The sequence below is a fragment of the Cantharellus anzutake genome, assembly GCF_015039405.1.
Source record: "Cantharellus anzutake strain C23 chromosome Unknown EI90scaffold_38, whole genome shotgun sequence".
Taxonomy (NCBI): Eukaryota; Fungi; Basidiomycota; class Agaricomycetes; order Cantharellales; family Hydnaceae; genus Cantharellus; species Cantharellus anzutake.
In genome coordinates this window covers 532,857-556,900 of record NW_024066988.1, presented here as the reverse complement: position 1 = coordinate 556,900, position 24,044 = coordinate 532,857, and the positions used below count along the sequence as shown (strand labels likewise).

General features: G+C 48.3%; 10 protein-coding genes across 10 annotated transcripts; 3 read left to right on the top strand and 7 right to left on the bottom strand.

Moving 5' to 3' along the window:
* Positions 1–701: 701 nt before the first annotated feature.
* Positions 702–1,248, bottom strand: EI90DRAFT_3126594 (uncharacterized protein; the record flags this gene model as incomplete). Its single annotated transcript, XM_039063930.1, has 4 exons — positions 702–850; positions 902–968; positions 1,037–1,120; positions 1,180–1,248. The coding sequence occupies 4 exons, from the start codon at positions 1,246–1,248 to the stop codon at positions 702–704; spliced, it is 369 nt and encodes a 122-aa protein (XP_038913897.1).
* Positions 1,249–3,659: 2,411 nt separating this feature from the next.
* Positions 3,660–5,186, top strand: EI90DRAFT_3290790 (uncharacterized protein; the record flags this gene model as incomplete). The annotated part of the gene is made up of 3 exons (XM_039067244.1): positions 3,660–3,685; positions 3,793–4,306; positions 4,482–5,186. The coding sequence occupies 3 exons, from the start codon at positions 3,660–3,662 to the stop codon at positions 4,866–4,868; spliced, it is 927 nt and encodes a 308-aa protein (XP_038913896.1). The 3' UTR covers positions 4,869–5,186.
* A 619-nt stretch (positions 5,187–5,805) lies between these two features.
* On the bottom strand, positions 5,806–6,332 carry EI90DRAFT_3126593 (uncharacterized protein; the record flags this gene model as incomplete). The annotated part of the gene is made up of 4 exons (XM_039063929.1): positions 5,806–5,936; positions 5,988–6,054; positions 6,123–6,206; positions 6,264–6,332. The coding sequence occupies 4 exons, from the start codon at positions 6,330–6,332 to the stop codon at positions 5,806–5,808; spliced, it is 351 nt and encodes a 116-aa protein (XP_038913895.1).
* A 3,474-nt stretch (positions 6,333–9,806) lies between these two features.
* On the top strand, positions 9,807–10,680 carry EI90DRAFT_3066402 (uncharacterized protein). The gene is made up of 3 exons (XM_039060952.1): positions 9,807–10,053; positions 10,122–10,357; positions 10,419–10,680. The coding sequence occupies exons 1-2, from the start codon at positions 9,936–9,938 to the stop codon at positions 10,217–10,219; spliced, it is 216 nt and encodes a 71-aa protein (XP_038913894.1). The 5' UTR covers positions 9,807–9,935; the 3' UTR covers positions 10,220–10,357; positions 10,419–10,680.
* Positions 10,681–11,520: 840 nt separating this feature from the next.
* EI90DRAFT_1647457 (uncharacterized protein) lies at positions 11,521–12,770 on the top strand. The gene has a single exon (XM_039052002.1). The coding sequence runs from the start codon at positions 11,880–11,882 to the stop codon at positions 12,636–12,638; it is 759 nt and encodes a 252-aa protein (XP_038913893.1). The 5' UTR covers positions 11,521–11,879; the 3' UTR covers positions 12,639–12,770.
* Positions 12,771–13,309: 539 nt separating this feature from the next.
* Positions 13,310–15,169, bottom strand: EI90DRAFT_2998351 (NAD-malate dehydrogenase). Its single transcript, XM_039056260.1, has 8 exons — positions 15,001–15,169; positions 14,875–14,930; positions 14,552–14,727; positions 14,367–14,461; positions 14,259–14,271; positions 13,698–14,187; positions 13,526–13,627; positions 13,310–13,466 (listed from the first exon to the last, which is right to left on the bottom strand). The coding sequence occupies exons 1-8, from the start codon at positions 15,029–15,031 to the stop codon at positions 13,434–13,436; spliced, it is 996 nt and encodes a 331-aa protein (XP_038913892.1). The 5' UTR covers positions 15,032–15,169; the 3' UTR covers positions 13,310–13,433.
* EI90DRAFT_3066396 (uncharacterized protein) lies at positions 14,875–15,234 on the bottom strand (the record flags this gene model as incomplete). Its single annotated transcript, XM_039060951.1, has 2 exons — positions 14,875–14,930; positions 15,045–15,234. A coding segment is annotated over one exon (190 nt), but the record flags the coding sequence as incomplete, so codon positions are not given.
* Positions 15,235–15,510: 276 nt separating this feature from the next.
* On the bottom strand, positions 15,511–17,225 carry EI90DRAFT_1647294 (uncharacterized protein). The gene is made up of 5 exons (XM_039052000.1): positions 16,992–17,225; positions 16,869–16,930; positions 16,509–16,804; positions 16,103–16,421; positions 15,511–15,998 (listed from the first exon to the last, which is right to left on the bottom strand). The coding sequence occupies exons 1-5, from the start codon at positions 17,049–17,051 to the stop codon at positions 15,575–15,577; spliced, it is 1,161 nt and encodes a 386-aa protein (XP_038913890.1). The 5' UTR covers positions 17,052–17,225; the 3' UTR covers positions 15,511–15,574.
* EI90DRAFT_1647310 (uncharacterized protein) lies at positions 17,193–18,256 on the bottom strand. The gene is made up of 6 exons (XM_039052001.1): positions 18,214–18,256; positions 18,018–18,163; positions 17,880–17,958; positions 17,763–17,824; positions 17,593–17,668; positions 17,193–17,529 (listed from the first exon to the last, which is right to left on the bottom strand). Exons 1-6 carry the CDS (start codon positions 18,214–18,216, stop codon positions 17,335–17,337), a joined length of 561 nt encoding a protein of 186 aa, XP_038913889.1. The 5' UTR covers positions 18,217–18,256; the 3' UTR covers positions 17,193–17,334.
* Positions 18,257–20,778: 2,522 nt separating this feature from the next.
* On the bottom strand, positions 20,779–23,916 carry EI90DRAFT_3219393 (5-oxoprolinase; the record flags this gene model as incomplete). Its single annotated transcript, XM_039066469.1, has 14 exons — positions 20,779–21,116; positions 21,173–21,500; positions 21,559–21,667; positions 21,728–21,747; positions 21,799–21,882; positions 21,939–22,148; positions 22,208–22,423; positions 22,484–22,952; positions 23,016–23,295; positions 23,349–23,440; positions 23,489–23,611; positions 23,666–23,721; positions 23,775–23,782; positions 23,848–23,916. The coding sequence occupies 14 exons, from the start codon at positions 23,914–23,916 to the stop codon at positions 20,823–20,825; spliced, it is 2,358 nt and encodes a 785-aa protein (XP_038913888.1). The 3' UTR covers positions 20,779–20,822.
* Positions 23,917–24,044: the final 128 nt, after the last annotated feature.

Sequence of the window (24,044 nt, the reverse complement as noted above, 5' to 3'; positions counted from 1 at the left end):
AACCCCCCTCGTTTGGTAAGCCCTCTGAAAATCACAATGCTTCGTTGCTATATTGGTTAAGCCACGTCGTCTCATTCTGTCCCTTCCACGTTCTTTTCTTGGATGATCCCAACGTCCCGCCGGCTATGCACAGATGTCCGCCGATTTCTAGCGCTCGAAAGCGATCTCAACGCGGTCCCACTCGTCCGCGGAGGTCGAGGGAAACGTGCCACTTACCATTACCACCGAATTCCGTAGCATCTTTTGGAAACCGGTACTAATTTCACCAAAGACCCATTCATCCCTCATTTGCTCTACTTCTGTCGTGACACACACATGTCACCTATGTGGATCAGTAGGGGTTCTAGCGGAGAATACAGGTCTGGGCCTGTGGTTTGTTTACTAGGGATTTTCACCCAGAGTGTTCCTTGTTGCGCAGCACTTAAGAACGGCAGCTCGCCCATCGCGGTTGTCCCCCCCCCCTCCCTCTGTGGGCGGAATAGACGATTGGAATAAACTGGCGAATCGTATAAGCTTCTTGACGTATGTTCCCAGTCCGACCATGGTTGCCGGAGGAAAGTTTAGTCACCGAGAGCCTCCAACCAAATCTTTCTCCCCAATCTCCTTCCAACGCTCAGGTGAGACCTTCCCAGTGTCTAGAACCATCCTTATCTTAAACAAATTTAATGTTTTTCATCTTAATAACATAGTGGTTAAGCTGCTTAAAGGCGAGAGCCGACCGAAGGGCGTTCCACAACGGTAGGCTGATCGGGGAGAGACTCGTCTTCGTCAAGCCACACATTATGAGTCGCTGATGAGAACTGTTCGGCAGGGAATGCAGGGAAAGAGCCGCTATCCGTCGCGTTGCCCACTGATCCTGGAGTTGAGCATTGGTAATCAACAAGTCATCGCAATCACTGACCTGGATGAGAATTCAAGGTCGAGCCAGACGGGTCTAGCTGGTGTTCAACTTCGGGCACAGGGTCACTCTTACATGCGCGATTGCAATACACGATCAGCTGTGGCCAGGAAGCGCGGGTGTGGAGGTTTCGCTCACTGCTAGAGCCTGATGGCCACTGCCACGTCCTGTCAAATCGGTGCTTTCAGCGCCTCGAGTGGTGACGATATCCACTGGTAATTCCTGATGTATGTGGGCTGTCAGTCAACTGGATGGCCAGCCCATGGAACAATAGTACCGACCTCGTGCTCCGTCAGAACTCCTTCTAAAGCTGAAAAGTTTTGAGAATGATGACCAAGTTCTTCTGACATGCGTAGACTGGGGTTGGAGCTGAACTGCTCAGGTCAACGATATGGATCCTGGAACGTGGCATGATGTAGACGAGGTCAATGAAATTGCACTGCTTGGAGGAGAGGGTCTAGGGCGTTGATACACACAGCGTGTTATGAGTGTTGCGATGTAGATGTCCTGGGACCTCTCCAAGATGGTGCGCGCTGGAGAAAGTGGTGGGGTTGTGTTGATGAAGGGATGGAGATGGGGATATCCCTGGCTTTTCTACTAGATGCACCTCTGGGTCGCAATGCCCGATTATATTGAAAGAAGGCACTGAGCGCGGATGGACCTCAACCATGCAAGAAAGGAAATCCACGACGCAGCAACTAAAATCGAGAAACTACGGCGTACAACTCTGAGCAATAGCTACTTCGTCAGTGTACTTGAGGTGGCCAGATGGGGTAGAGATCATCAAAGACCTCGGAGGAAGCACTGTCCGCGGGTCGAACGCCGCAACATCTTTTTGATCTACTTGCCTCCTCAGTGCAAGCCTATTGAATCGCAGCGAAAAACGAAATAGGCGGGAAAAAAGTGAACAGGCAAAAACCCAGTTCACTTCAAATAAATAGCACCCCTTCACTGAAGTGGCGGAAAGCGTTGCATGACGGCCGTCAGATGCTAGGGCCCGCATGCCAATCTTGGGCCTCGCTCGTTCAGCTTTCCCTTCGTTCTTCGCCGTAACGCAAGCCATAACCAGAACGCAATTGCCCATAGTGTCCATCAATCCCCATCGAATCCATCAAGCACTCAACCACACGACTTGCTCGTAACTTTCTGTTTATGAATTGGCAACTTGCCATTATATCGCGCTGAAGAGAATAGCATTATCTACTTCCCTGTGTAGTGTTAAATCGAGGTTTGACTGTTCGGGTAATGCGGAGGAGCATGCAAAGCCGACGAAGGGATAGCAAACGCACGCAAATGTCCTGCAGTGGCATTCGCGCATCAATTAGGCACGGCAAGCTGCTAGCTTCGATATATAGGATATATAACTCGATTCAACTAGAAATGGTATAATTTCACCAGTTGTGATAACTAGCGTATATCAAGTTCTTCGTCCGTTTCATTCTGGGTATGCCGAAAGAGCACAAGGACGGACTCGCGCATCCCACCCCTCTTGAAGATTTCAATAATGTAGATATGTATGCACCTTGATTAGCCAAGAATTGGGGTCCTGCGCAGGATTTGGGGGATCGACTAGCAGTCGCCTGACGCGACCTAAACACATACTAGCTGAGTATTGCCCAGAGGCCATAGTAGACATATATGGCAATAGTAAATGAACTGTATAGAGATAAACGAAAAATAAAATGTTACACGAACGGGTGGGAAAAGATGGGAAGGAGCACGCGGATCGACCTTGGGGCTAGGATCGTTGGCAACAGATAGAATGAAATGCCTCTTTGGGGGGATCTGCAGTGGGTGCCTTGCAAGTGGAGATGTGCATAGATCAAATAGTTACGTCCTGGCTGAAAATGTTCAACTCGGATTGGGGGCGACCCTCGTTAGCATGAGAAAATTGACATTGAATTAACTGGAAACAAAAAAGTTCATCAGATACCACAAGAGATGAGTACCAGAAACCGGTACAATGGCGAAGTAACATCCTTGACCACTTGAATCGCTAGCAGCGAAGCAAGCTCAAAGCAAGTCCCTAGTGGAAAAGTGTCCAATTGGGGACTCTCACATAGATTATGAAGTCTGACTCCCGTGTCCGAGCATGACGTAGCTGGTATGACCTCGTATCTGTTGCGGTGAGCTACCATTGATGTACATCTATGAAGTCAGAGTTCAGGTTCAGAAGCACAGTAAGGGGTTTACTTGGTCCGAACCAGTGATAATATGCGGCTATCACAGACCGAGAAGGTTTTCCATTGAAATTAAAGAGAGATACATCGACAATGATTTATTTTACACGTCACCATCTTGTCCTGCGGGTGAGGCCACCCCTATTTACCATCATGCTAAGCGACCCAGGAGCTCATTGGTGTTGTGAAGTCCGATCTGGGTGAGCACAGCGAAGAAAAGTAAACATAGTCGATAAAGACAAATAAGACAAGTAGGATCGGCCAACTCCGAGCACAGACATGGCTTAAATGCCATCCTTCGTTGGACCATTCAAAACAAAACAAACAAACACCGGCGAATTAAGTGGAAAGGAAATGAAAAATGAAAATGAATCAAAGCAACCCTCCGCACTCTCCTTTCCTCGATTATGGGACTCCTTTTCCTCTCCCTTTCCTTCAATTCAATCTCCAACTAAACACCCAAAAACAATGTCCAACCAAAACCCCGGAGCCGACTCGGAGGGGAGATTGTTGTAAACGCGGCGTTCCATATATGGCAACCCGGTTCAGCGGCCCACTCGCAGTCCAGATGTAATATAGAAATGAGAGGAAAGAAACTGCAACTAAAGTACACACAGCACTCCAGCGCCCATATTTATACTCCTCAACTTAATTTTAAATTTGGTCACCTAGATCATTATGTTGCACTCAAATTCGACGAGAACCGCTGGTCAGTTATTCAATCACTCCTCTTGACGACTTGAGCAATGCAAATACGGTTGAGGTGATTGGCCAGGAAGAATTGGGGGTTTGCGCGGATTTTTGGGGACCAATCAGTAGTCGCCTGACACGACCGAATGCCCAAGGACATATTGAATTATATGAAGAAGATCAAAATGTTATACAAACCAGTGAGGAAAGCACGCGGAGGGTGTGGGTTATCCTAGGGGCTGGCATCATTGGCGACAAATCAAATCAAATTAAATGCTTCGGGAAGATTTGTAGTGAGTACTTGCAAGTGGAGATGCAGACCGATCGAATAATTTTCTTCACACAGAATCGCACAATGGCGTGGCGTAGTCACAGGCCACTCGAATTGACAGTGGCGAAGGGGACTAGAAAGCACGCGCGTTCCAAGCTGCAAGAAGCATACTATACGGCTCGCTTGGGAGCTGCCTTGCAGATCATGACGCCTGACTTCCATGGCCTAGTTGGTATGACCCAGTATCTATTGCGAGCTGTCATTGACGTGCGTAGAAATCCAGGCAGTTTAGGAAGAACGATAAGGGATTTACACCAGTAATAATCTACGGTCATCACTACTTGATAATGGCATCTTTGCGCTGACATACCATTCGCGAAACCAAAGGAAGGAGGGGATGTGCGTGCATCGACAATGATTAATCGATTTGTTTTACCCACAGTGGTCCTGTTCCGTGCACAAGGCAATTCCTATTTACCATCAGCTACGGCACACGTACCGATCGAACCAGCTACTCTTGTTTTGGATGGCCGAGCTTGCAGCGCCAGCGCGCGAGTGTGATCCATTTGGATCTGGTGTCCCACGGGGACCATTCCCACAGCCATGCGCCTTCCCACGGAAGAAAACAAGCCTCGCAAGCTCGGCCAATCACGAACATCACCTGTGCATTCGGCGGCCTGACGTCATGTATGCACAGATCCGAGAGTTCACAACCATTCTGCCGCCGATCTTGAAACTGCAATATTCTTCTTCTAATTCCATTAACACCCGAAGCTTTGCTGCATTTGTGGCGGATTTACATAGCTCTTCCGAGTTTTTACAAGTGTGAAATCTGGGGCCGCCGGGGTCTGCCGAAGCGCCAATTTGCCTAGATCTTAACCTCCGCCTCCAAAGAAACTCAGTCCAAGTCGAGCTCCAGTAAAGAACGCCAGGTGCAAAAGAACAAAAAATGAAAATGGAGGAACCAGCGTCCCTCAGGAATTTAATTTCCCGGTCTCTCGATCTGGTGACATCCTTTTGACTGCACGGCAGCCTTTAATATATTTATCGCTTCCTATCCTTATTGGCACATTGGAGTAGCCCCCTTTAATAAGTCACAATACTTAAATTGCTATGTCGGTTAAGCCATGTCGTCTCATTCTGTTCCGTCCACGTTCTTTTCTTCGATGATACCAACGTCCCGCCGGCTACGCGCAGGTGTCCGCCGATTTCTGGCGCTCGAAAGCGATCTTAACGCGGTTCCGCCCTCATCCGCTGAAGTCGAGTGGGAACGTGCCACTTACAGTTGCCACCGATTTCCATAGCATCTTTTAAAAGACCTGCCCTAATCAAGGTGTTCACCAAATGCCCATTCACCAGTTTTCCTCATATGCTCTGCTTCTGTCGTAACACGCCACTTATCTGGATCAGTAGGGGTTCTGGTAGAGTATACGTACGGGTCTGGGCTTATGGTTTGTTTGCTCGGGATTGCACCCAGAAGTTGCGCAGTACTCGCCCATCGCGGTCGTCCCTCCCTTCCTCTGTGGGCAGAATAGATGATTAAAATGAACCGGCGACTCGTATGAGCCATGTTCCGAGTCCGACATGGTTATCAGAGGAATGTTTAGTCACTGAGAGCCGCCAACCAAATGGAACAATTTTTTGTTTCGACAATGTTCCTCTCCATTCTCCTCCCAATGTTCAGGTGGGGCCTTCCCGGTGTCTTATCTTAAAACAAATTTAATAATTTTTCATCTTAATGACATACTGCAGTATGTAGTTACGTTTTACAGCCGTCCGAAGGGCGTTCCGCGATGGTGGAGGGACTCGTCTTCGTTAAGCCATGGGTTATGAGTCGCTAGTAAGAGCTGCTCGGCAGGGAATGCAGGGAAAGGGCTGCTATCCGTCGCGTTGCCCACTGATCCTGGAGTTGAGCACTGGTATTCAACAAGTCATAGCAATCACTCACCTGGATGAGGATCCGTGGTCGAGCCAGACGGGTCTAGCTGATGTTCAACTTCGGGCACAGAGTCACTCTTGCATGCGCGATTGCAATACACGATCAGCTGTGGTCAGGAAGCGTGAGTGAGAAGATTTCGCTCACTGCTAGAGCCTGATGGCCGCTGCTACGTCTTGTCAAATCGGTGCTTTCAGCGCCTTGAGTGGTGACGATATCCACTGGTAATTCCTGCATGTATGCAGGCTGTCAGTCAACTGGATCGTCAGCCCACAGAATAGTGCCGACCTCATGCTCCGTCAGAACCCCTTCTAAGGCTGAGAGGTTTTGAGAATGATGATCAAGTTCTTCTGACATGGTAGACTGGATTTGTTGGAACTGAACTGCTCAAGTCAACGATGTGGATCCTGGGACATGGCATGATGTAGACGAGGTCAATAAAACTGCACGACTTAGAGGAGAGGGTCTAGGACGTTAATACACACAGCGTGTTATGGGTGTTGTGATGTCCTGGGACCTTTCCAAGATGGTGAAGGTGGTAGATTTGTGTTGATGAAGGGATGGAGATGGTGGGATATCCCTAGCTTTTCTACTGCCCGATGATATTGATGAGCGCGGACGGACCTCAACCATGCAAGAAAGGAAATCTACGTAGCAACTGGAGTCCAGGGGCCGCGGCGTAAACTCTAGGCAATAGCTACTTCGTCATTGGCTGCCTATTTACCCTGATTTCCTTGAGTTGGCCGGATGGCCGCGAGTCGAGCGCCACAGTACCTTTTGATCTCGTCAGTGCAATCCAACTGAATTGCAGCGAAAATCTAGTTCACTTCAAATAAATAGCATGGTCCCCCTTCGCCGAAGTGGCGGAAAGCGTTGCACGATGGTTGCCATAATGGAATAGGAGCTATCGCGCGTAACTCAGTCTCGAAATAGAGAACTAGTATTAAGATTTTTACCTATCGCGCGTAACTATAACATGAAAATACAATGAGTTATGCGCAAACACAGATAGGAAAGAAATGGTATCACCTCAGTCTCGGAATAGAGAACTGAGGGAGGGAGAAAAATTACGGCGTCCAGCGTAACTTATACGACTGGAGCCAATATCGCTTAAAGCGATTGCCAGTGACAACTGGCGATATAAGACAAAGTAAATTGGGAGCGCGTGGTACCGCGACTCTGAAACAAAAAGGTATAGTCGTTGTTAGTCACGACGATATTAAGTTAAAATAAAAACTCCCCAATCCACGCTGCAGCTCGGCTGTTGTCGATGAGCGTTGATATTCCAACATGCCAAAGGCCAGGGCCTGTGCGCCAAGAGGTATTTGTCAGACGCTTATTTTATAACGCCGCCCCCTTCACCGAAAGACGATGCTGGGTCCCGCCCGTTCGGCTTTCCGCCGTAAGGCAAACAATAGCCAGATCGGAAATGGAAATGCGAAATTACCCACAGTGTCCATGCAATTCATCAAATACTCGACCACATCCACTACCTGAACAACCTGCCCGGGCCCAGATTTCCGTTCACGGCGACTCGCCATTATATTGCTGTCATAACTAGCGTATATTATCAAGGATGGATTTTTCTTCCTTCGTTTCATTCTGCGTATGTGACCTGCAAATCAGTGCAGAGATAAACTCGAGCATCTCTTGAGGACCCCCAACAACCAGACCTTAGCATTATATTAGGGATTTTTTGGGAATCGACCAACAGCCGTCTGATGCGAAACCATCGCAACGACATGCTAGCTGGGCGCCGCCCGGAGCCCGTGCGGGACATACATGTGGCAATATAAAATGAATTGTATAGAGATAACCAAAGAATAACGTGTTACACGACCAGGTAGGAAGAGGTGCATGCGGATCAACCTTGGGGTTGGGATCGCGTGGAAATGAAATGCCTCTTCGGGGGGGGTCTGCAGTGTGTGGCTTGCAAGTATGGATCAAATGGTTGGGTCCTCAAGGTGTTTCGCTTAGCATGGGCAAAATCGACATTGAATTGGCTGGAAGCAAAATGAGTTCATCAGATACCACAAAAGCTGGGTATTAGAAACCGATGCAATGACACAGAAACATCCTAGACCACTCGAAATCGCTAGTGAGGAAGAGGGCTCGGAGTAGGTTCCTGGTGAAGGGGGGGGTGTGTCCTGTACGCCTCAATACAGTTCACTTGGAAGCTCTCACACAGATCATGAAGCCTGGCTTCCGTGGTCGCATGACCTGGCTGGTGTGACCTCATCTCTGTCGCGAGCTATCTGTGGAGCGAGAGTTCAAGTTCAGAAGCACAGCACAGTACGGTGTGTGCTTGGTGATAGTATACGACCACCATAGATCGATAACAGATATCTTTTCACTGATACTGCCTCTCACGATTCTACGAAATTGAAGAGAGGATGCATCGACAATGATTTACTTTAATCTTGTCCCATGCGTGGGGCCATCCCTATTTACTATCAGCTATGGCATACTGAGTGTCCCAGCAGATCATTGGTGTTGTGAAGTTCGATCTACAGCGAAGAAAAGCAATGGCGAGCAAAGCAGATCAGGAATGAATGAATACAGTATTATTTAAAATTCAAGGGCCCCAAACATGACCAGAAAGGAAGGTCGAATGGTAAGCTTGCCTTAGCGTTTTACTCCCTCAAAGCGGTCTTCCGATTCTTGGGAGGTGCCCAAGGGGATAGAATTGCAGCCCTAAGGGCCCCGGCCGGGGAGTGAGACCAATCCAATCCCTGTAGGCTGGACCAGTCACAACCAAATTAACAATACTCACAGCCTGAAGCGATCTCCGACCTCACGGGAGTAGATAGGCCGCCTCATTAGGCAAGTGGCCAGCCTCTCTTTAACGAGAACACTCCTCATCTACTTTGGGTCTTGGCCATGCATTGATGTTCAGGGCTCATCAGATGCGCGGTGGTTACGAATCTATGGCGTAGAAGATCGTCTTCCGCACTATACTATGCGATATCATGATGCAGAATCGGTCTGGTAGGTCCGTTACCATGGCCGGATCAAATGACAGTTAGCAGGTTAGCTTTTTTTTTTGGGGGGGGGGGGGCGCTAGCCGTCCTATGGCGCCCGAGAAAATTCTTCAATGCTGTGGGATTGGCAAAGCGATTCAATTCTCAACCCCACGCCCTGACGGAAGAATTTGTCAACACACGAACCGCTAATGTCACATACTCACACCCTTTACAAGTTCGTCACTCGCTCGCTCGCTCGCTCGCTCTCTCTCTCTCGCTTTTCGTTCCATGACTCTGAATCTTGATCTGCACAATGACCTTTTTTCGAATCATCGCACTGTGTGCAAGTGCACAAGCACAAGCTTGGAACCCACTGCATATCAGTTCTTCCCCGGAATGAACGACTAAGGCAAACTCCTTGTCAGGTACATGGTTGATTTCTCATACATTCCTTCAGACGACGTCTCTTCGCTTTCCTCTTCCCGCTTCCCTTTCACCCTCTCCGTTCCACCTGGTATCCTATTATCACTACCATAGTGACCCATCCCCAACTTATCCCCCAAAAGATCCCCTGGTGCGGTTTTCCCATCTTGACTTTCTTCCCATAGCTTATAAAAACTGACCACGCCCACGCCTTTTGCCTCCTTCAACAAATCCACATCTTTTTTTTAGCCTTCTAGGTCGACCCTCTCTGTCGGTACTCAGTTTCCCCAGTTCCGGACTCAGTCAGACTCCATAGCGATCTCCTGTACTCGCTATTCTATGACGAACGTCGAACCTAACCGAAGCAAGGCACCGAATTATCATGAGAATCCCTCTTGGCGGACCTGGAGCTCTGCGTGACCTCGGTGCTTAATTTCCAGTCTCTTGAGATGACATTTCACTACTGCGCCTGCGACTCATGTATACATCGCTGATCAATGGGACAAAGCTTCCTGTCGCCGGGGGGAGCCAGCCGAAGGGATGCGGATGGTCTTCGATAGGCCGTTGAAGATGCATGCTCTCTTTACCAGTGCCGCTGTTCCTGATAACGTACGCAGTGGGTTCTTCATCTGAGGCCATTCACTGCGACACCGGTATCTCCGGCAGGCTAGTAGGATATAGCAGTGACAGAGGTGAGTACAGATCCAGTTGCACAGTGGATTTCCGATTGAAACTAACGACCCTTTCGGCGGTTGTAAAGAGACACTTGCGTCAGCAGGGCCACGTTCGTTGCACGATAGATTGGACATCGCCAATTTTCTACTTTGGAAAAAGTATTGGACGACACCCCGCTCGTAGCAAGTTAGGGTTTATTATTCACGGTACAAGCCGGCTCCCTCGCAGGGATTTACCTTCAAAAACCAGTCACTGGCGCGGTGCACTATTATTGAATGTCCACGGAGCCGGAGTGAAGGGCAATAAGGAAGGGGTTGGAAGGTAGGTATTGTTAGGTGCAATTCTATCAATCGTCAATCGATCGGGAACTCGTTCTCGCCAGTGCCGGGCGTGACACTCAGCGCTCATTCGTCAGTATTTAAATGGCATTTTTACGCTTTGAGGCACATGCAAGTAGAGGAGATATATACATCGTCGAAGGGAAAGAGGGATAACTAGGCCTTCCCGACAAGTATCCTTTGCCTTGGGACGCAGTCAAATGACGATATGATGAGAAATGATCTTCGACAAACCTAGCCCATGGAAAAATGCATGCAACGCGCCTTGTAAAGCTAATGATGTATCTGGGCTCCTCATCCGAGGCATTTGCCGGCGGACTAGGATATATATATAGCAAACAAGATGAGTACGGATCAAGTGTACCGCCGACTGAAAAAAAAAAAAACTAACACTGTAACAGCCTTCTCGGAGCCGGAAACAATATCGATGATCTGACCAGTCGGGATATTGAGACCGACGTTTCCCATGCCGGGTACCAGATCGCACATAGCCCCATTAAGAATCTGTAACTGATGAGATATGGCACCCCTACCATTAAGTGTGATTATTTCATTGGTAGCCATGTACACAGATAGATTGATATTTCTTTTTCGGCGATAAAGACCACAGTTCCTTGGTGGGAGAGCAAGTGGAGGGGCTGCCATGCAGGAAGCGCCCTGTCACGCACCACGTCAACTCAGAATAGACCCGGTTGCTGGGGGGGGGGGGGATTGTTGTTGTTGTTGTACTCTATTTTGTTACCCCCGCGGCCGCGTTTGTACGTGGCAGTGCGGCTAGCCCGGTTAATTACATCTGACTGTACATGAGGGGCTCGTCAATACAAGGTAGGTTATCTGGTTGGTGTGGTCAGGACGACGGGACCCTCCGGTTTGTGATGTCTGGGATTAAGCCGTGTCTGGGTATGCGTGGGGGGTGTTGCTGGGGGGGGGGGGATGTTATCATGTCAGAGAAACGTACAGCCACTGACACTAAAGAAGATCAACTCGAGCGCTTTTCTGAATCTGAATGACACAATCAACGATATTTCCCTAAAATATAATGTATATGTATATATATATATTTAAAGTATTCAAACTCGAACCCCGACCGTGCTTGATTGCCTTGAACCGTGTACCTTATGACGTCACTTTTGATTACATAACTGATGATTCGGTCATTATGAGCCGGCAGCTGGCTGGAACTCCAACTTTCTAAAATGGTATAGTATCCGTGGTACCAAACAGCGCATCTGAAAACGTAGTCGGCAGGTGACCTGCTTGAGTGGAGCGGAGATGGGGGTTGGGTCAAGTGATGTACCCCAGTAAACCATGGGACCCACTCCAAGCCAACGACGTCAAGCCTCATAATGCGACCGTGGAGCAGTGGAGTCAAACGTTCTTGCGCCAACACTGAGTAAGTACATAAGGACAGTTGGAACGAACAGCTTCCAACCATCTACTACTACTACGTACTACTACTACAAGTACTTTGCACCCCCAAAGACAAAGAGAAAAACAACAACAACATGGTAAATCTTGTCACTCTTTTTTTTCCTCCAGAAATACGAAATACTCATGAACAAAACGCGCTGGTTAATGTTGGGGGTCGAATCTTAGGGATCTGTCGTCTCTGCCATAGGAGGTGCTATCGAATCGGTCATCAGTGCCATCGCGAACGTCATCCTGTCCATCGTTGGAGGAATCACATGGGTACGTTCGACCTTCCTTTGCTCTCTTCTCTCCCCCCCCACTTCCCTTCCTTACTCGACGCGCTGACTGAAATGATATCATCTATAACTCCAATCAGATCCTCGTATCCATCTGGGACTTCATCATCGATATCATCTGCTGCCGATGTTGTTCAGGTCGAAGAAGACATACTTCGACAACGTCAAGGAGAGGTTGGGGTCGAAGATCGGCTAGAGCAGGGTATTAAGCGATTCGTATGGTTGGATCGGATTTACGCTAGTAGTACATTTTACATGGAGCGCGCGTTCTTTCAATTCCCCCCCCCCCCCCTTCCCAGCGCGAACATATCTTCCACTAGTGTAACAATATTGAGTCTGGACTCGTCTCTATGTCGTGAAAGCGTTTTTTCTTGTTTGAAAATATTTATGATGTCATCCCTGCTCTTTCCGATCCCGAAGTCAAAAACCCCTTTTGAATTCTTTTTCCCGGTCCTGGCAACCCCCGGGATCTCCATCTCCAGCTCAGGAACATACCCGGGACACTCTTTCCGTGACACTGAATGTAACATACTCGACGCGCGCGCAACGCCCAATTAATCAGCATTCTTTTTTTGTTTTCCCTGCCCGAGCCGGTCGGAGGATAAGACAACCCATGCGTTCACATATGACGCGAACCTTTGATTACTGTAACTGGTTCTCCTCGAAGAAAAAGATTCACATGCGCAAGTGCAATTAATTCACCCGTCTTTCTTTCCCTTCATACATCTTCTCTACATAACGCGTTCTTTCCGGATCCCACAACTTTGTTTGTCATCCCCCACGACCTGTTATCGATTCCCCCTTATAATGTGAATGGAATGTTTTGAAAACAAAACAAAAAACAATCGCCGGTCTTCGGGCGGCCGGGTCTGGTGCCCGTACCGTCGGTGGTTTCGGTGTTCCTAAGTTGATATGTTAATTATGTATGGCCTACTTTATTCATCTAGGAAACATAGTACCAGCTGTGTAAAAATGCGTGTGCAAACGTCTAATATTTGCATGCAGCTTCATAATCAGTACCCCCGGATCACGAGAAATTCAATCGATCATAGTCGCACGTCGAGTCAAATGTTTGGAGGGGAGGGGACATTTATTTATTCTCTCGCTACTATGATGATCGATCATGTACGGTGGGTTGGTTTTCGACGTACTATATAGCTGGACGTTCGTCGATACATATGCGCCTTTGCACTTGAATAATGGGACTTGATGCACAATCTCCCAACTTTCCATCGAAAGCCACTTTAATAGAATAGACTTGAGTTTAATGTATATTTGTACACGCGTTCGGCGAAAACTACGAAAGAAAAAAAGGAATATATATATATATCTCTGGAACAAATCCCCGACTCTTTACAGCTTGGATTGCTCGATGAAGCCAACTCCCTGTCATTGACGCAGTGAGTTTATCTCCCACACCCACCCAAGAAAAACCAAAAACTTGCCTTGCTAATGTTGTCCTGCAGATCAGCGATAGCGGCCTTGATGAGTTCTTTCTCATACTCGGTAGTCTTTCCAAGTGGGAAAATCTTTTCCACGCCATTGGGCTAACAAACAAAGACCCATTTTTTAACCGTTTGTTTGGGGGAAAAAGTAAGAGGAGGAAGGATTCCTTACCCCGAGTTCGACAGGTGCAGAGAAATAGGCAAGCTCGGTGCCAATCTCTTTCACGACCTCCTTACCTCCTTCAGAATCCGCGCTCAAATGAACAAAACTAGGTGCAACGATCCCCTTCTCTCCCTTGAGAGCCCTCAACGCTTTCTCAGTAAACTCAGCACCAGCATAAGCCATGCTAAGCGTAGCGCTTCCAGCTCCATCTTTAGCCTTCACGACTTCATCTCCACCAAATTGAATACGGTTCGTGAGCACTTTGAGATCGGTCGAAGCAGGGAGAGGGTGAGACGATTGCGAGAGTAGTGGGATGATCGTCACTCCAGAATGACCTCCCACCACTGGGACTCGGACTTCGGGAGCGATCGTGGTGTCCTTGACGATTTCAGCTACAAATGTGGATGCGCGTACCACGTCTAGGGTCGTAACGCCAAAGATCCGCTTAGGGTCGAAGACGCCCCTTTTCTTGAAGACTTCGGCAACGATGGGAACGGTGCTGCCCACCCAAAGAATGCATCGAGTCAGTCTCGACATGTCTTTCAATAGGGGAGGGGGAAAATTGTTCACCTATTGACAGGATCTAGAGGCATAATAGGGTCAGCAGGTGTTTATACATACAAGTCTTAACTTGGGCGAAGGTGGTGATGATGGATGAGGATGAAGGGTTGACTCAACTGGAAATGACGAGAACCAAAGCTTTTGGAGCAACCTCTGCGATCGCAATTGCCAAATCGCGCACGATACCCGCGTTGATCTTGAACAAATCATCACTGAAAAAAAAAAAAGCCGGGTTCAGCGATCATGTATTTCAAGCGGCCGAGGGAGGAGCAGGAGCAAAAAAAGTTTGTTATTTAACATACCGAGTCATACCGGGTTTGCGAGGGACTCCAGCAGGAATGACGACAATATCAGCACCTCGAAGCGTCTTTTTCAAGCCGTCATCTGGAGGGAGGTATCCAGAAACTTTTGCAGGTGAAGCGATGTGAGACAAATCGGCAGCAACACCAGGAGTGTTCACGATATCATAGAGACCAAGCTAAGGAGGGGGGAAGACAAACGGAACCAATGATTTTTGGTGAGTAAATATATATATATGCGAGTGAATTTTTTTCCACGATAAGAAAACACTATAGTGCCCCTCCCAGCGAGATCGAGACAGATCGAAGGGAACCAAGAGACATACCTCAGTGATAAGTGGGTTAGTTTTGAGGAGGAGGGAAAGCGGTTGGCCGATACCACCTAGGACCGGGAAAACGATGTTAACATCTTGTTCACGAAAGGATGGATGGATGGATGGATGGAGACTTGCCTGCTGCACCCAGAACAACGGCTTTAGTCATGATTAAATGTTACTAATGAGAGAGAGAGAGGGGGGGGGGGGAGGGGTGTTATAGCAGCTCTTGAAAGACGTCGAAGAATGGTCGAGGTTGGTGTGGATGGTCTTATAAAGGATCTTGGAAACTGGGTGGGAATCCCGGGATCTTTCACCCCCCGTGAGAACGAGAAATTTCGAATTCACGTTGTGAGAATAAATGCTTTGCATTCGATCATGATTGCCTGTTCGCGACATATCAGAAGACCTCCGATATAGAGGATCATAGACGAACACTAGTACTGCATGTTGGGGTATATGAGATTGAATTTGTCCGTGCAATGTCGTGTGTGTGTGTATACATGTGTGACATGCATGAGATGCGTGGCGGATCCCAGCCCAAATACTGCATGGGGATCGCAAGCCGCTATGCTAACTGCTAAAGTCACAGTCAAAGGATTTCATCAACTAAGATCCGCAAGACATGAGAAAGAAAATGGAAAGAAAGAAAGAAAGAAAGGGGTCCATGAGTAATTTCTACATTCGCATGCCGATGTGGATGCCCTGCTTATCACATTTCAGAGTAAGGAGGCAGTTCCTCCTCTCCCTCTAGCTCCTCAAAGTCTAGGCGTGGAGGAAGCATAAGTGTAGGTGATCCAGACGGTACCGGTGGCCTTTCATGTTCCCGCTCCGGCGCTGGGAAATGTGTCATTTCGGTCCTTGGGATGGGTGACTGTTCATCATGATGTGGAGATGAGGCTGTGTGTGAAGAAGTTGGTCTTGTTTGGGAACTTGAGTAGGAAAGATGACGACTTGGACCAGGATCTGGATTCGTGATGCTGAGCGAAGGGCTGTGAATGACAGAAGAACCACTGCGGGAGCGTGCTGATGTCGATGCTGAAGGGGAGATAGGGGGACGTGGCGCTAAGGTGGTCTTTTCGAAGGTAGGAAGGGGAAAACGCAACGTTTCGGGACTTGTGCGGTTGCTGCTTATGCTATAGGGTCATAGACAGAGAAAGGCACGAGGGTCGTAAGTTATAGTACAACAGCTAACACAAACGCGCGTAGGTCTAGGCGCGTGATGAATAGGTAAACTCACCCAACATCGGGATAAATTCTACCCCGTTTCTCCGTCCGCGGGACCAACTCCCTTTGTCGATTCCTTTCCTGCTCCCGTTCCCGCTGGCTCTCCCTTTGTAATCTCTCTCGTTCGGCGGCATCATACATCATCCTACTTTCCTGAATCGCCCTCTCAAGATCATCTAGTTCTTTCGGGTCTAGATCACCTTGGCCGTCTGTGAGGTGATGACGGGTAGAGGAGGGGGTGATAGGGGAGGTGGATGCAGAAGCTATTGGACTCTTTCCGCTTGTACCATTGGCCATTGCTTTGCTTTCTTCTATCGCCCTGTTCAAGAGTTCTGCCCAGAAGAATGGAGAAATGAAAAGCAAGAACGAGTTCAGCGTTGGATGAAGAAACCAAGAGGGGTGGGAGGAGAAGTACTTACCCTCCTCAGTTGCTCCCGTCGGATTCAAGTCACTCGAGCGGTCGACGCTACCTCCGCCCTTCCTCATCTCAGGACCGGGCGACCTAACTTCGTCTCCACTTTCGCCCTCATCTTCCTCACTACTATCCGGATATAAGGTCCTCCCTCTCCTCTCCCTCTTCAACTTATCCTTATCTTTAAGAAGAATATACACGTTATTAGCTAGCCTTCTGACCAGTGCTCCCTTGTCCTTTCCACCTTCATCAGTGTATTGGAAAAGTCGGAGGGATTCTATGTGTTTCAAGTATTCTTGGTGGCTGAGCGTGGGTTTTTTTATTAGTAGGTGATCGCAATAGAGGTGGATGAGGACCTGGTACGTACCGGAAGTAGTTAGCTACGTCAATCGAGCCGCTGCGGAGACAGTATTCTAACAACAGCAACGCCTGCGTTGAACGGTGAGAGAAAGCTTAGGAAAAATAGAGGCGTGACAATAATGGTCTTAACCTTAAAGACGTATCTCCATTTCTTTCCCTTCGCTTCGAGCCTCATGTGTATGACCTCCATAACCTTAAGGAAATATTCCCTGTCCGCAGTAGTTGACTAAGTCACAGTGTCCTTTGGAGACCGCAAGGGGGCCAGAGAGTTCATAGTGCACTCGGTTTACTTACATGGTTTGATGCGTATCCGTTAATCGAGCGATCTTCTTCATTTGTTCCTCGCTTGGACCTTCCGGATCATTATTCGTCGCTTCTAGGACTTTCTTCTGGTAGTAACTCGGTTGGAACCCTAATCCTGATTCCAAAAGAAAGGTCAGAAAAAAAGACAGGAAAAAGAAAGGTGAAAGTATTTAGTGAAGCTCACGTTCATCCCCGTCCCTTTCTAAATCGAGATTCGACTCTGGGATCTGAATGGGACGGACAGCTGGATTCGAACCACCAGAAAGTTGTTGCGTTCTTCTACTCTGCTCGATGGCCTGTTGTATTAGCTCCTCCTCAGTCGGCCGATCCTCGCCAGGATCAAGATGCAACGAGTGCGTCCTTCTCTGCGAACGAAGTCGCTCATTATTCCGCAGTAAGTCGTTTGTCTGTTTCGCCAATTGCCGTACGTGTAATCCTTGATCGATATGTTTCTCGTCGACGCATTGGAAACGTTCCAGGACGTCGATGACATAGAACTGTCCTCTTTTGTGGGGAATTACGTATTTTAGACGTGTTGCAGAGGCTTTAGTTCAGAGGATTTCCTTGTCTTATAAAGACTAGAAACGTGCGCCCGTACCTGAAGTGGAGAGCCACATCTCTCGAACCAGCGCGAAGACAATACTCCAATAGGATGAGGGCCTACGCGAATAACAATCGCATTCATAAATCATAGAATAGGGGCAACGGGACCTACTTTATAAATGTGCTGCCAATCACCATCCGTTCCGACAAGCTTGATGGTTATCGCCTCCATGACTTGTTGGAATTGTGGTCTATAACAATTTAACCAGAGTGAATGACATGAAGAGTCCCTACCGCACCCAGCACAGACCTATGATAGGTCATTTCCGCGATCTTCTTCAACTGTGACTCGGTCGGACATTTAGGATCCAGGCTTGTGGCCTTGCAGACTTGAGCATGAGCGTCACTATCTTCTTCCTTGCGCCGCACACTCCTGATCCTCGGTAATCCGAACGGCTAGTGGTGGATTGATATGCCGTAGAATTTCGAGAGGGTTGTGGACGTACCATCTTCGCTTTTGCTTAGGCGCTGAGCGCAGCACAAGGGTGGGATCCAATCAGGGGTGATTAGCCTTACGTAATCAAGCCAACTCTCTTATTGCAAACTCTGTGATCGCGCCTTGAGAGTTTTACGCTATTGCTCACCCAATTCTCACCCAATCTCCACGATTCAACATGCGTTAAAAAGCGCCTCAGTAGGGAAATGTAGCGATGTATTTTACGTAGGGCATGGATCAGTTTTAAAAAAGTGTACCAAATGCAGTAAATTTATCAATACAGCCCAGTAAAGTAAACAGAAAGCCTGTTTGTGCTTTAGATACCATCCATACGTCCATACCGAGCCTTTGACACCAATTCCAAGCTGAAATGAGCTTCCCGTCATGCAGAATTGTGCCCTCTCCGCTCCTAAATTCCCACGACCTACGCCTGAATTTCCCACGGCCAAAAGGAATTTGGGTCGCCAAAGCATGGAGGGTACAATTCTACATAACTGGAGGGTCATTTCAACTTGTAATTGGTGTCAGAGGCTTGGTGTGGATGCATGGATGATATATGAAGCGCAAATAGGCTTTCTGTTTGCTTTACTGGGCTGAATTTTTTTTATTTACTGCATTTGGGACACATTTTTCTATACCCTACATGACATAGATGACCACATTTACCTGCTTCGGCGCTTTCCAACGCATGTTGAATCGTGGAGATTGGTTGAGGATTGGGCGAGCGATCGGAAGCACGACTTTTTGAACCAGGCTACTTTTGTTATGAGGGTTCCCCTCAAACTGGATGGCCGAGCTTGCCCATTTCCCACGGGAGGCCATGCGGAATCCCACGGTAAAAAAAATCGAACCCCCTCTGGAAACAAAAGCCTCGCAAGCTCGGCCAATTACGGAGTTTGCCTGGCTGCCTCACGATGTTTTTGACGAAAACTCGGAGAGGCCATGACAGCGGCGCGAGTCCCCCCGGGAGTGTGTGCGATGAGGCAAGAAGATTTGACTTTCGCAGGGCGTGGAATACTCCACTCGGATTCGTTGGTGACTTTGAAAAGAAGCTTTTTGTGTTGCGATTCAGACTAGTCCTCATCCAATGCCCGTGTTTGTTCGTCAACCATGGGCCAGACAGAAAGGAAATGCCACTTTTTGCATAATGCTTGCTATTACATATAGTGATCCACTCTCTGGTCGGGACGTTACATTATGCATTGATTTGGATCAGCGTCCCACTCGATTGGCGATCATCACTACTCCGACCCCGATGCTCAACAGGCTAATAGTCCCAGCACCAGCTGGGATTATTAACCGCCTTTTCACAATGAAATATCCCCATCTGAGAGTACCGCTCAGGAAGAAGCCCTCATCACACTTTCAGAACTCCGCGAGACTGAATTATCCATGATTCCGGATCAATATTGCACCCTAGCTGTCTACGCCCATCCTCGTGAAGGCTCATTCTGACCTACTTCGCCCGTTCCTCTCTGCTTTTACTATGGGCGACTTCTGTGGTTGCCCTCGACATGGTTATGTTGACACCAATGTCTCAACTTGCTTTCGATGTTAATGTTGTGCGTATCGTTGTCTTTTGCACCTGGCCTCCACTTTCCGGAGCCATAATTTCCCGCTTCTATATAGGAAAAATCTAGTGGTGTTTACTCTGTGTCTGTCTTCGTTCCGGTTGTGCCTCTCCTAACTCTTGAGTGATTTTCCTCAGTTTAGGCTCCTTAGTCCTGCGGTAGCTGTATCTTAGTGGAGTTTACCAAATTCAGTTGCTACAAGAAAATGCGGATGCAGCTGCACATAGGGCAATCGTGGGGGTTTGGGGGGCTCCCATTTCTGCCATTCCGGTGCTAGGAACCCTCAACCAACCCACCCAACCCAACCGAACGAGCTCGTGAGGTAACGCGCCTGACTCCATCACAGCTGATTGGCACGAGGTTGTGAACTAGGTCATGGTATTTCCCGGTGTGCGACTCGGACGGTTCTTGACCTGGATAACCATATTCTCCCGAAGTAGCTCTGGCTGTGTTTTCTTTGGATCAAGCAGGATCGGGATCATGATATCGATGCGCGGCTGCCCATCATGCTTGGTGATGAAAGCGGCATATCAGATCCCAGCTATGCAGCCAGTCCGAGTGTGTAAAATGAACTCGGGCATTCCTAGACCGCTCGCCAAGCTCAATGGCTCATCCATAACAGGAAGAACATCCCGCGCCGCTTTCGCTGAGAGTAGACATTCAATAAAGTCGATTAGATGGCAGTCACAACTGAACCGTCTGAACTTGCCACCACTGGTGTGAGGCAAGAAATCATCTGTGACGAACCCCCTTCTTTCAGCGTCTTGACGAGGCGGCGCAAATGGACCCGTGAGCAATTTCCTCAACAAAAGGTCCGGAGGAGGATATGTTCCGACTATGCAGACTCCGACCCCGGTGCTCAACAGGTTAATGACCCCATGGGGTTGTTACCCTCATCCCTCCTCACTCCTTCAGAACTCATCACACCCTGCTCTCACCGTAAATTGTCAAGGAATGCGAGACCGAATTATATTAGGGGTCGATCAGCATTGCTCCCCAGCTGGCTCATTCGCAGCCAAAAGTCCAAATTCTTATTTCAACACTGTCACTACTTCAGTTCGATGTACAAATGACTCTTCGTCACAGTAGACTGACTGTAAGGATCCAACACGATAGTCTGCGTACTGTCCAAAATCATAGCTGGCCCGTGGATTTGATCGCCCACGTGAAGCTTATCCAAAAGATACACAGGCGTCTCAATACGACCCGGCCCTTCAAAGTAAACGCTGTGCTTTGCCTCGACTTTGTTGGAATCAGGTGTAATTCTCGTCGTCTTCAAAGTATCCAGCTCATCCCAAACGGAGGGACCGAGGAAATCGAACGTCTTCCCTATACCGCGAACCTATGAATCGTTTCATTAATTACGACGCTTAATCTCACCTCAAACACAATTCGTACCTTGATGTCATCGACAATGATATCCTTCCCTTCTAAGACGAATCCAAACTGATCCTTATACATTTTATTGAACTTTTCGCCGAAATCTTCCTCTCTTCCAATCTCGATCTCGTTTGGCCCTTCGGCATTCTGAGGAACCATCACAGCCGTGTCCGTCCCATCGAAGCGCATGTTTAGCATACGTTCAACCCGGACACGTTTACCAGTAAAGCCTTGTTTTTCAAGAGCAGCGAGAACTTGATTCGACAAGTCGTCCAGGCGCGCTTTGAGTGATGTCACGTTTGCGTCACCGAATACAATGGCGGAAGGTTCTTGAAGTTCGTAAGCTCTGAAAAATGCTTGTCAATGACCAACCAACGTGAATCAACAGCGATCGGGTGGCGGACCTGTCAGCGAGTGCAAGACCATAAGCGGAGAGGATTGAACTGTGTCGATGAATGAGAATCTTTTGTATTCCTAGTAGACGTGCAATCTCCGTTGCATGTTGGCCACCGGCTGAGATTGAAAAGTATGCTTAGAAATCGTTGGGAAAGGTTAGGGAACTCTTGAACTCACCACCACCAAAGCTTGCCAGGCTAAGTAGAGAATCAGCACCAATTGAACCATAGGTCGATAATAAAACTCACACATGCTTAGACAAAGCATAACCCTTCGCCTCGGTCAGCGCCCGGATTGGCCTGCACATCGTCTCATTCGCAACTTTGATGAATCTGCCAGCTCACATCAGTTTCTACGCCCTCCCCCAGCTCAGCCGCTAGATGCGTACCCGTATACAATTTCGTCCAAAGTGAGCGCTTTCCTAGAGCCCTCTGCATAGCTTTCATTCACCTCCCTTGCTAGCTCAACGAAAGCAGCACGAGTTGCTTCAACATCAAGACCCTCGTTCTCGTTCCTCCCAAATATCTTCGGGAAATAATCAGGGATAAGCCGACCAAGGAGAAGATTCGCGTCAGTTATTGCAAGTGGCCCGCCCTTTCTGTTAAACCAAATCAACCATTAGATAGGGAATATATGCCGAAGGACGCAGTCCTCTACCGATAACAGACTGGACCAGGATCAGCACCTGCGCTTTCCGGGCCTGCCCTAAAGAGCCCATTGAGGAGAGTGAGGCAGGATCCGCCACCCGCTGCGACGGTGTTGATGTCGAGCTGTGGAGACTGAATGGATATGCTTGCAGTGGTAGTTTCATATACGACCTCATAGCGACCGTCGAACCGGGAAACGTCCGTAGATGTGCCTCCAACATCAATACTGACCAAAGGGGGCCACGAGGGTCAGTGTTACCAAGTCAGACCATAGTTATCAACTCACCCAATGATAGGAACCTTCCTCTTTGCATCCCAACTAGTCAATGCATACCCAACGACACCACCAGCAGGCCCACTCAATAGACTTCTTAAACCTGAGAAATTATCCAAATCCAATAGTCCCCCGTCACTAGCCATGAATTCAACTCTGGCCTTCCTTCCTCCTTGACCACCTTCGTTTCCCTTCAGCTCTTCATCAAACCCACCAAAGAATCCATCCAAATATTTTCTCAACACGGGAGTAAGGTATGCATCAGCCGTGCAGCTCACCCCTCGAGGGACCATCTTGATCATGGGAAGAAGCTGGGATGACATGCTAATTTGCGTGAAACCAATTTCGGAGGCAATTCGACCAACGGCAAGTTCATGATCCGGGTAGGTGTAGGAATGTGCGAAGACTATGGCAAGGGAACGGTAGGAACCTGCTGCCTCGGAGAAGAGATATTCAAGGTCCTTGCGAATAGTATCTAATTCTGGATGCGCAAAAGGATGGTTGAGTCACATTGAAGATTATATACCAGAGAAGGGCGCCATACCGGGCTTTTTGATAATTCTTACCGCCTCGCCACTCAACCCCCTCACGATTTCCCCTTGATCGTCGTCATTCTCGTCCCATCCTGGGCCATTATAGCCGCATACAATTTTCCCATTCTCATCAAACTGAACAGCATGCTCGGCTGCATTGGGATCTGATGTGTATCCGACCAGCGTTACGCGCTCATCGACCTCGAGAACCGTGGAGTAGAGGGGAGGAGGGCGGCGGATATTAAGGTCGAAAATTTTTGGTCGCGACTGGTTACCTATCAACAGAAGGTCCTGGTAGTGACATGGATACTATGACTATTAGCGAGAATGAGAGAAGCGCTCACTCTGAAGCCCTTCGTGATGAGCAAGGCGTGCTTCTTGCCCTTCCTTTCAAGAAGAGCGTTAGTCGCAACAGTCGTAGACAGCCGTATATAATCTAAACCCGGTCGGGAAGTGAGCTACGGTATCTGTTAAGGATCTTGACACCTGCCGATCTTATCGGTTTTGAGAGTTTGTCCGCGTGGAATCGACTCGCCCGTGAGAGCCTCAAGGATACGTCGAATCCCTTCGGTAGGTGCGTCTTTATAGTTCAGAGGATCCTGAGACACTAATTGCAATACAATTCAGCCCACTTGCACATCCTCGAGGGCAGAGCACTTACAAAGCTTCACTACTATTTCTTTCCGTTCATTGGGATTCTTAGGGTCAGGGTATGATCTGAATTGTATGCGTGCATGAAGCTAGTAACTGTGCGGAAGGGATTTACTTACGCATGAACCTGCAATCGACGATGAAGGAAGTCAAGACGACAGATAAGTCATCACAACAAATGTAGTAGCTCACATCGCAGAAAGTCCCGCCACGATCGGCACAAATCCTTATAGAGTGGTCAGGGATGGAAGTCGTACTCATGTCTAGTATTTCGGAAATTTGCGTGCTTATCGGACGAATATGGGTGACGTGCTAAGGTTCGACTGACACTACTCGTAAGTCGGGATATATGCGCTGTGGCTATTTCTCTAACGAATCTGTTCTGAAAT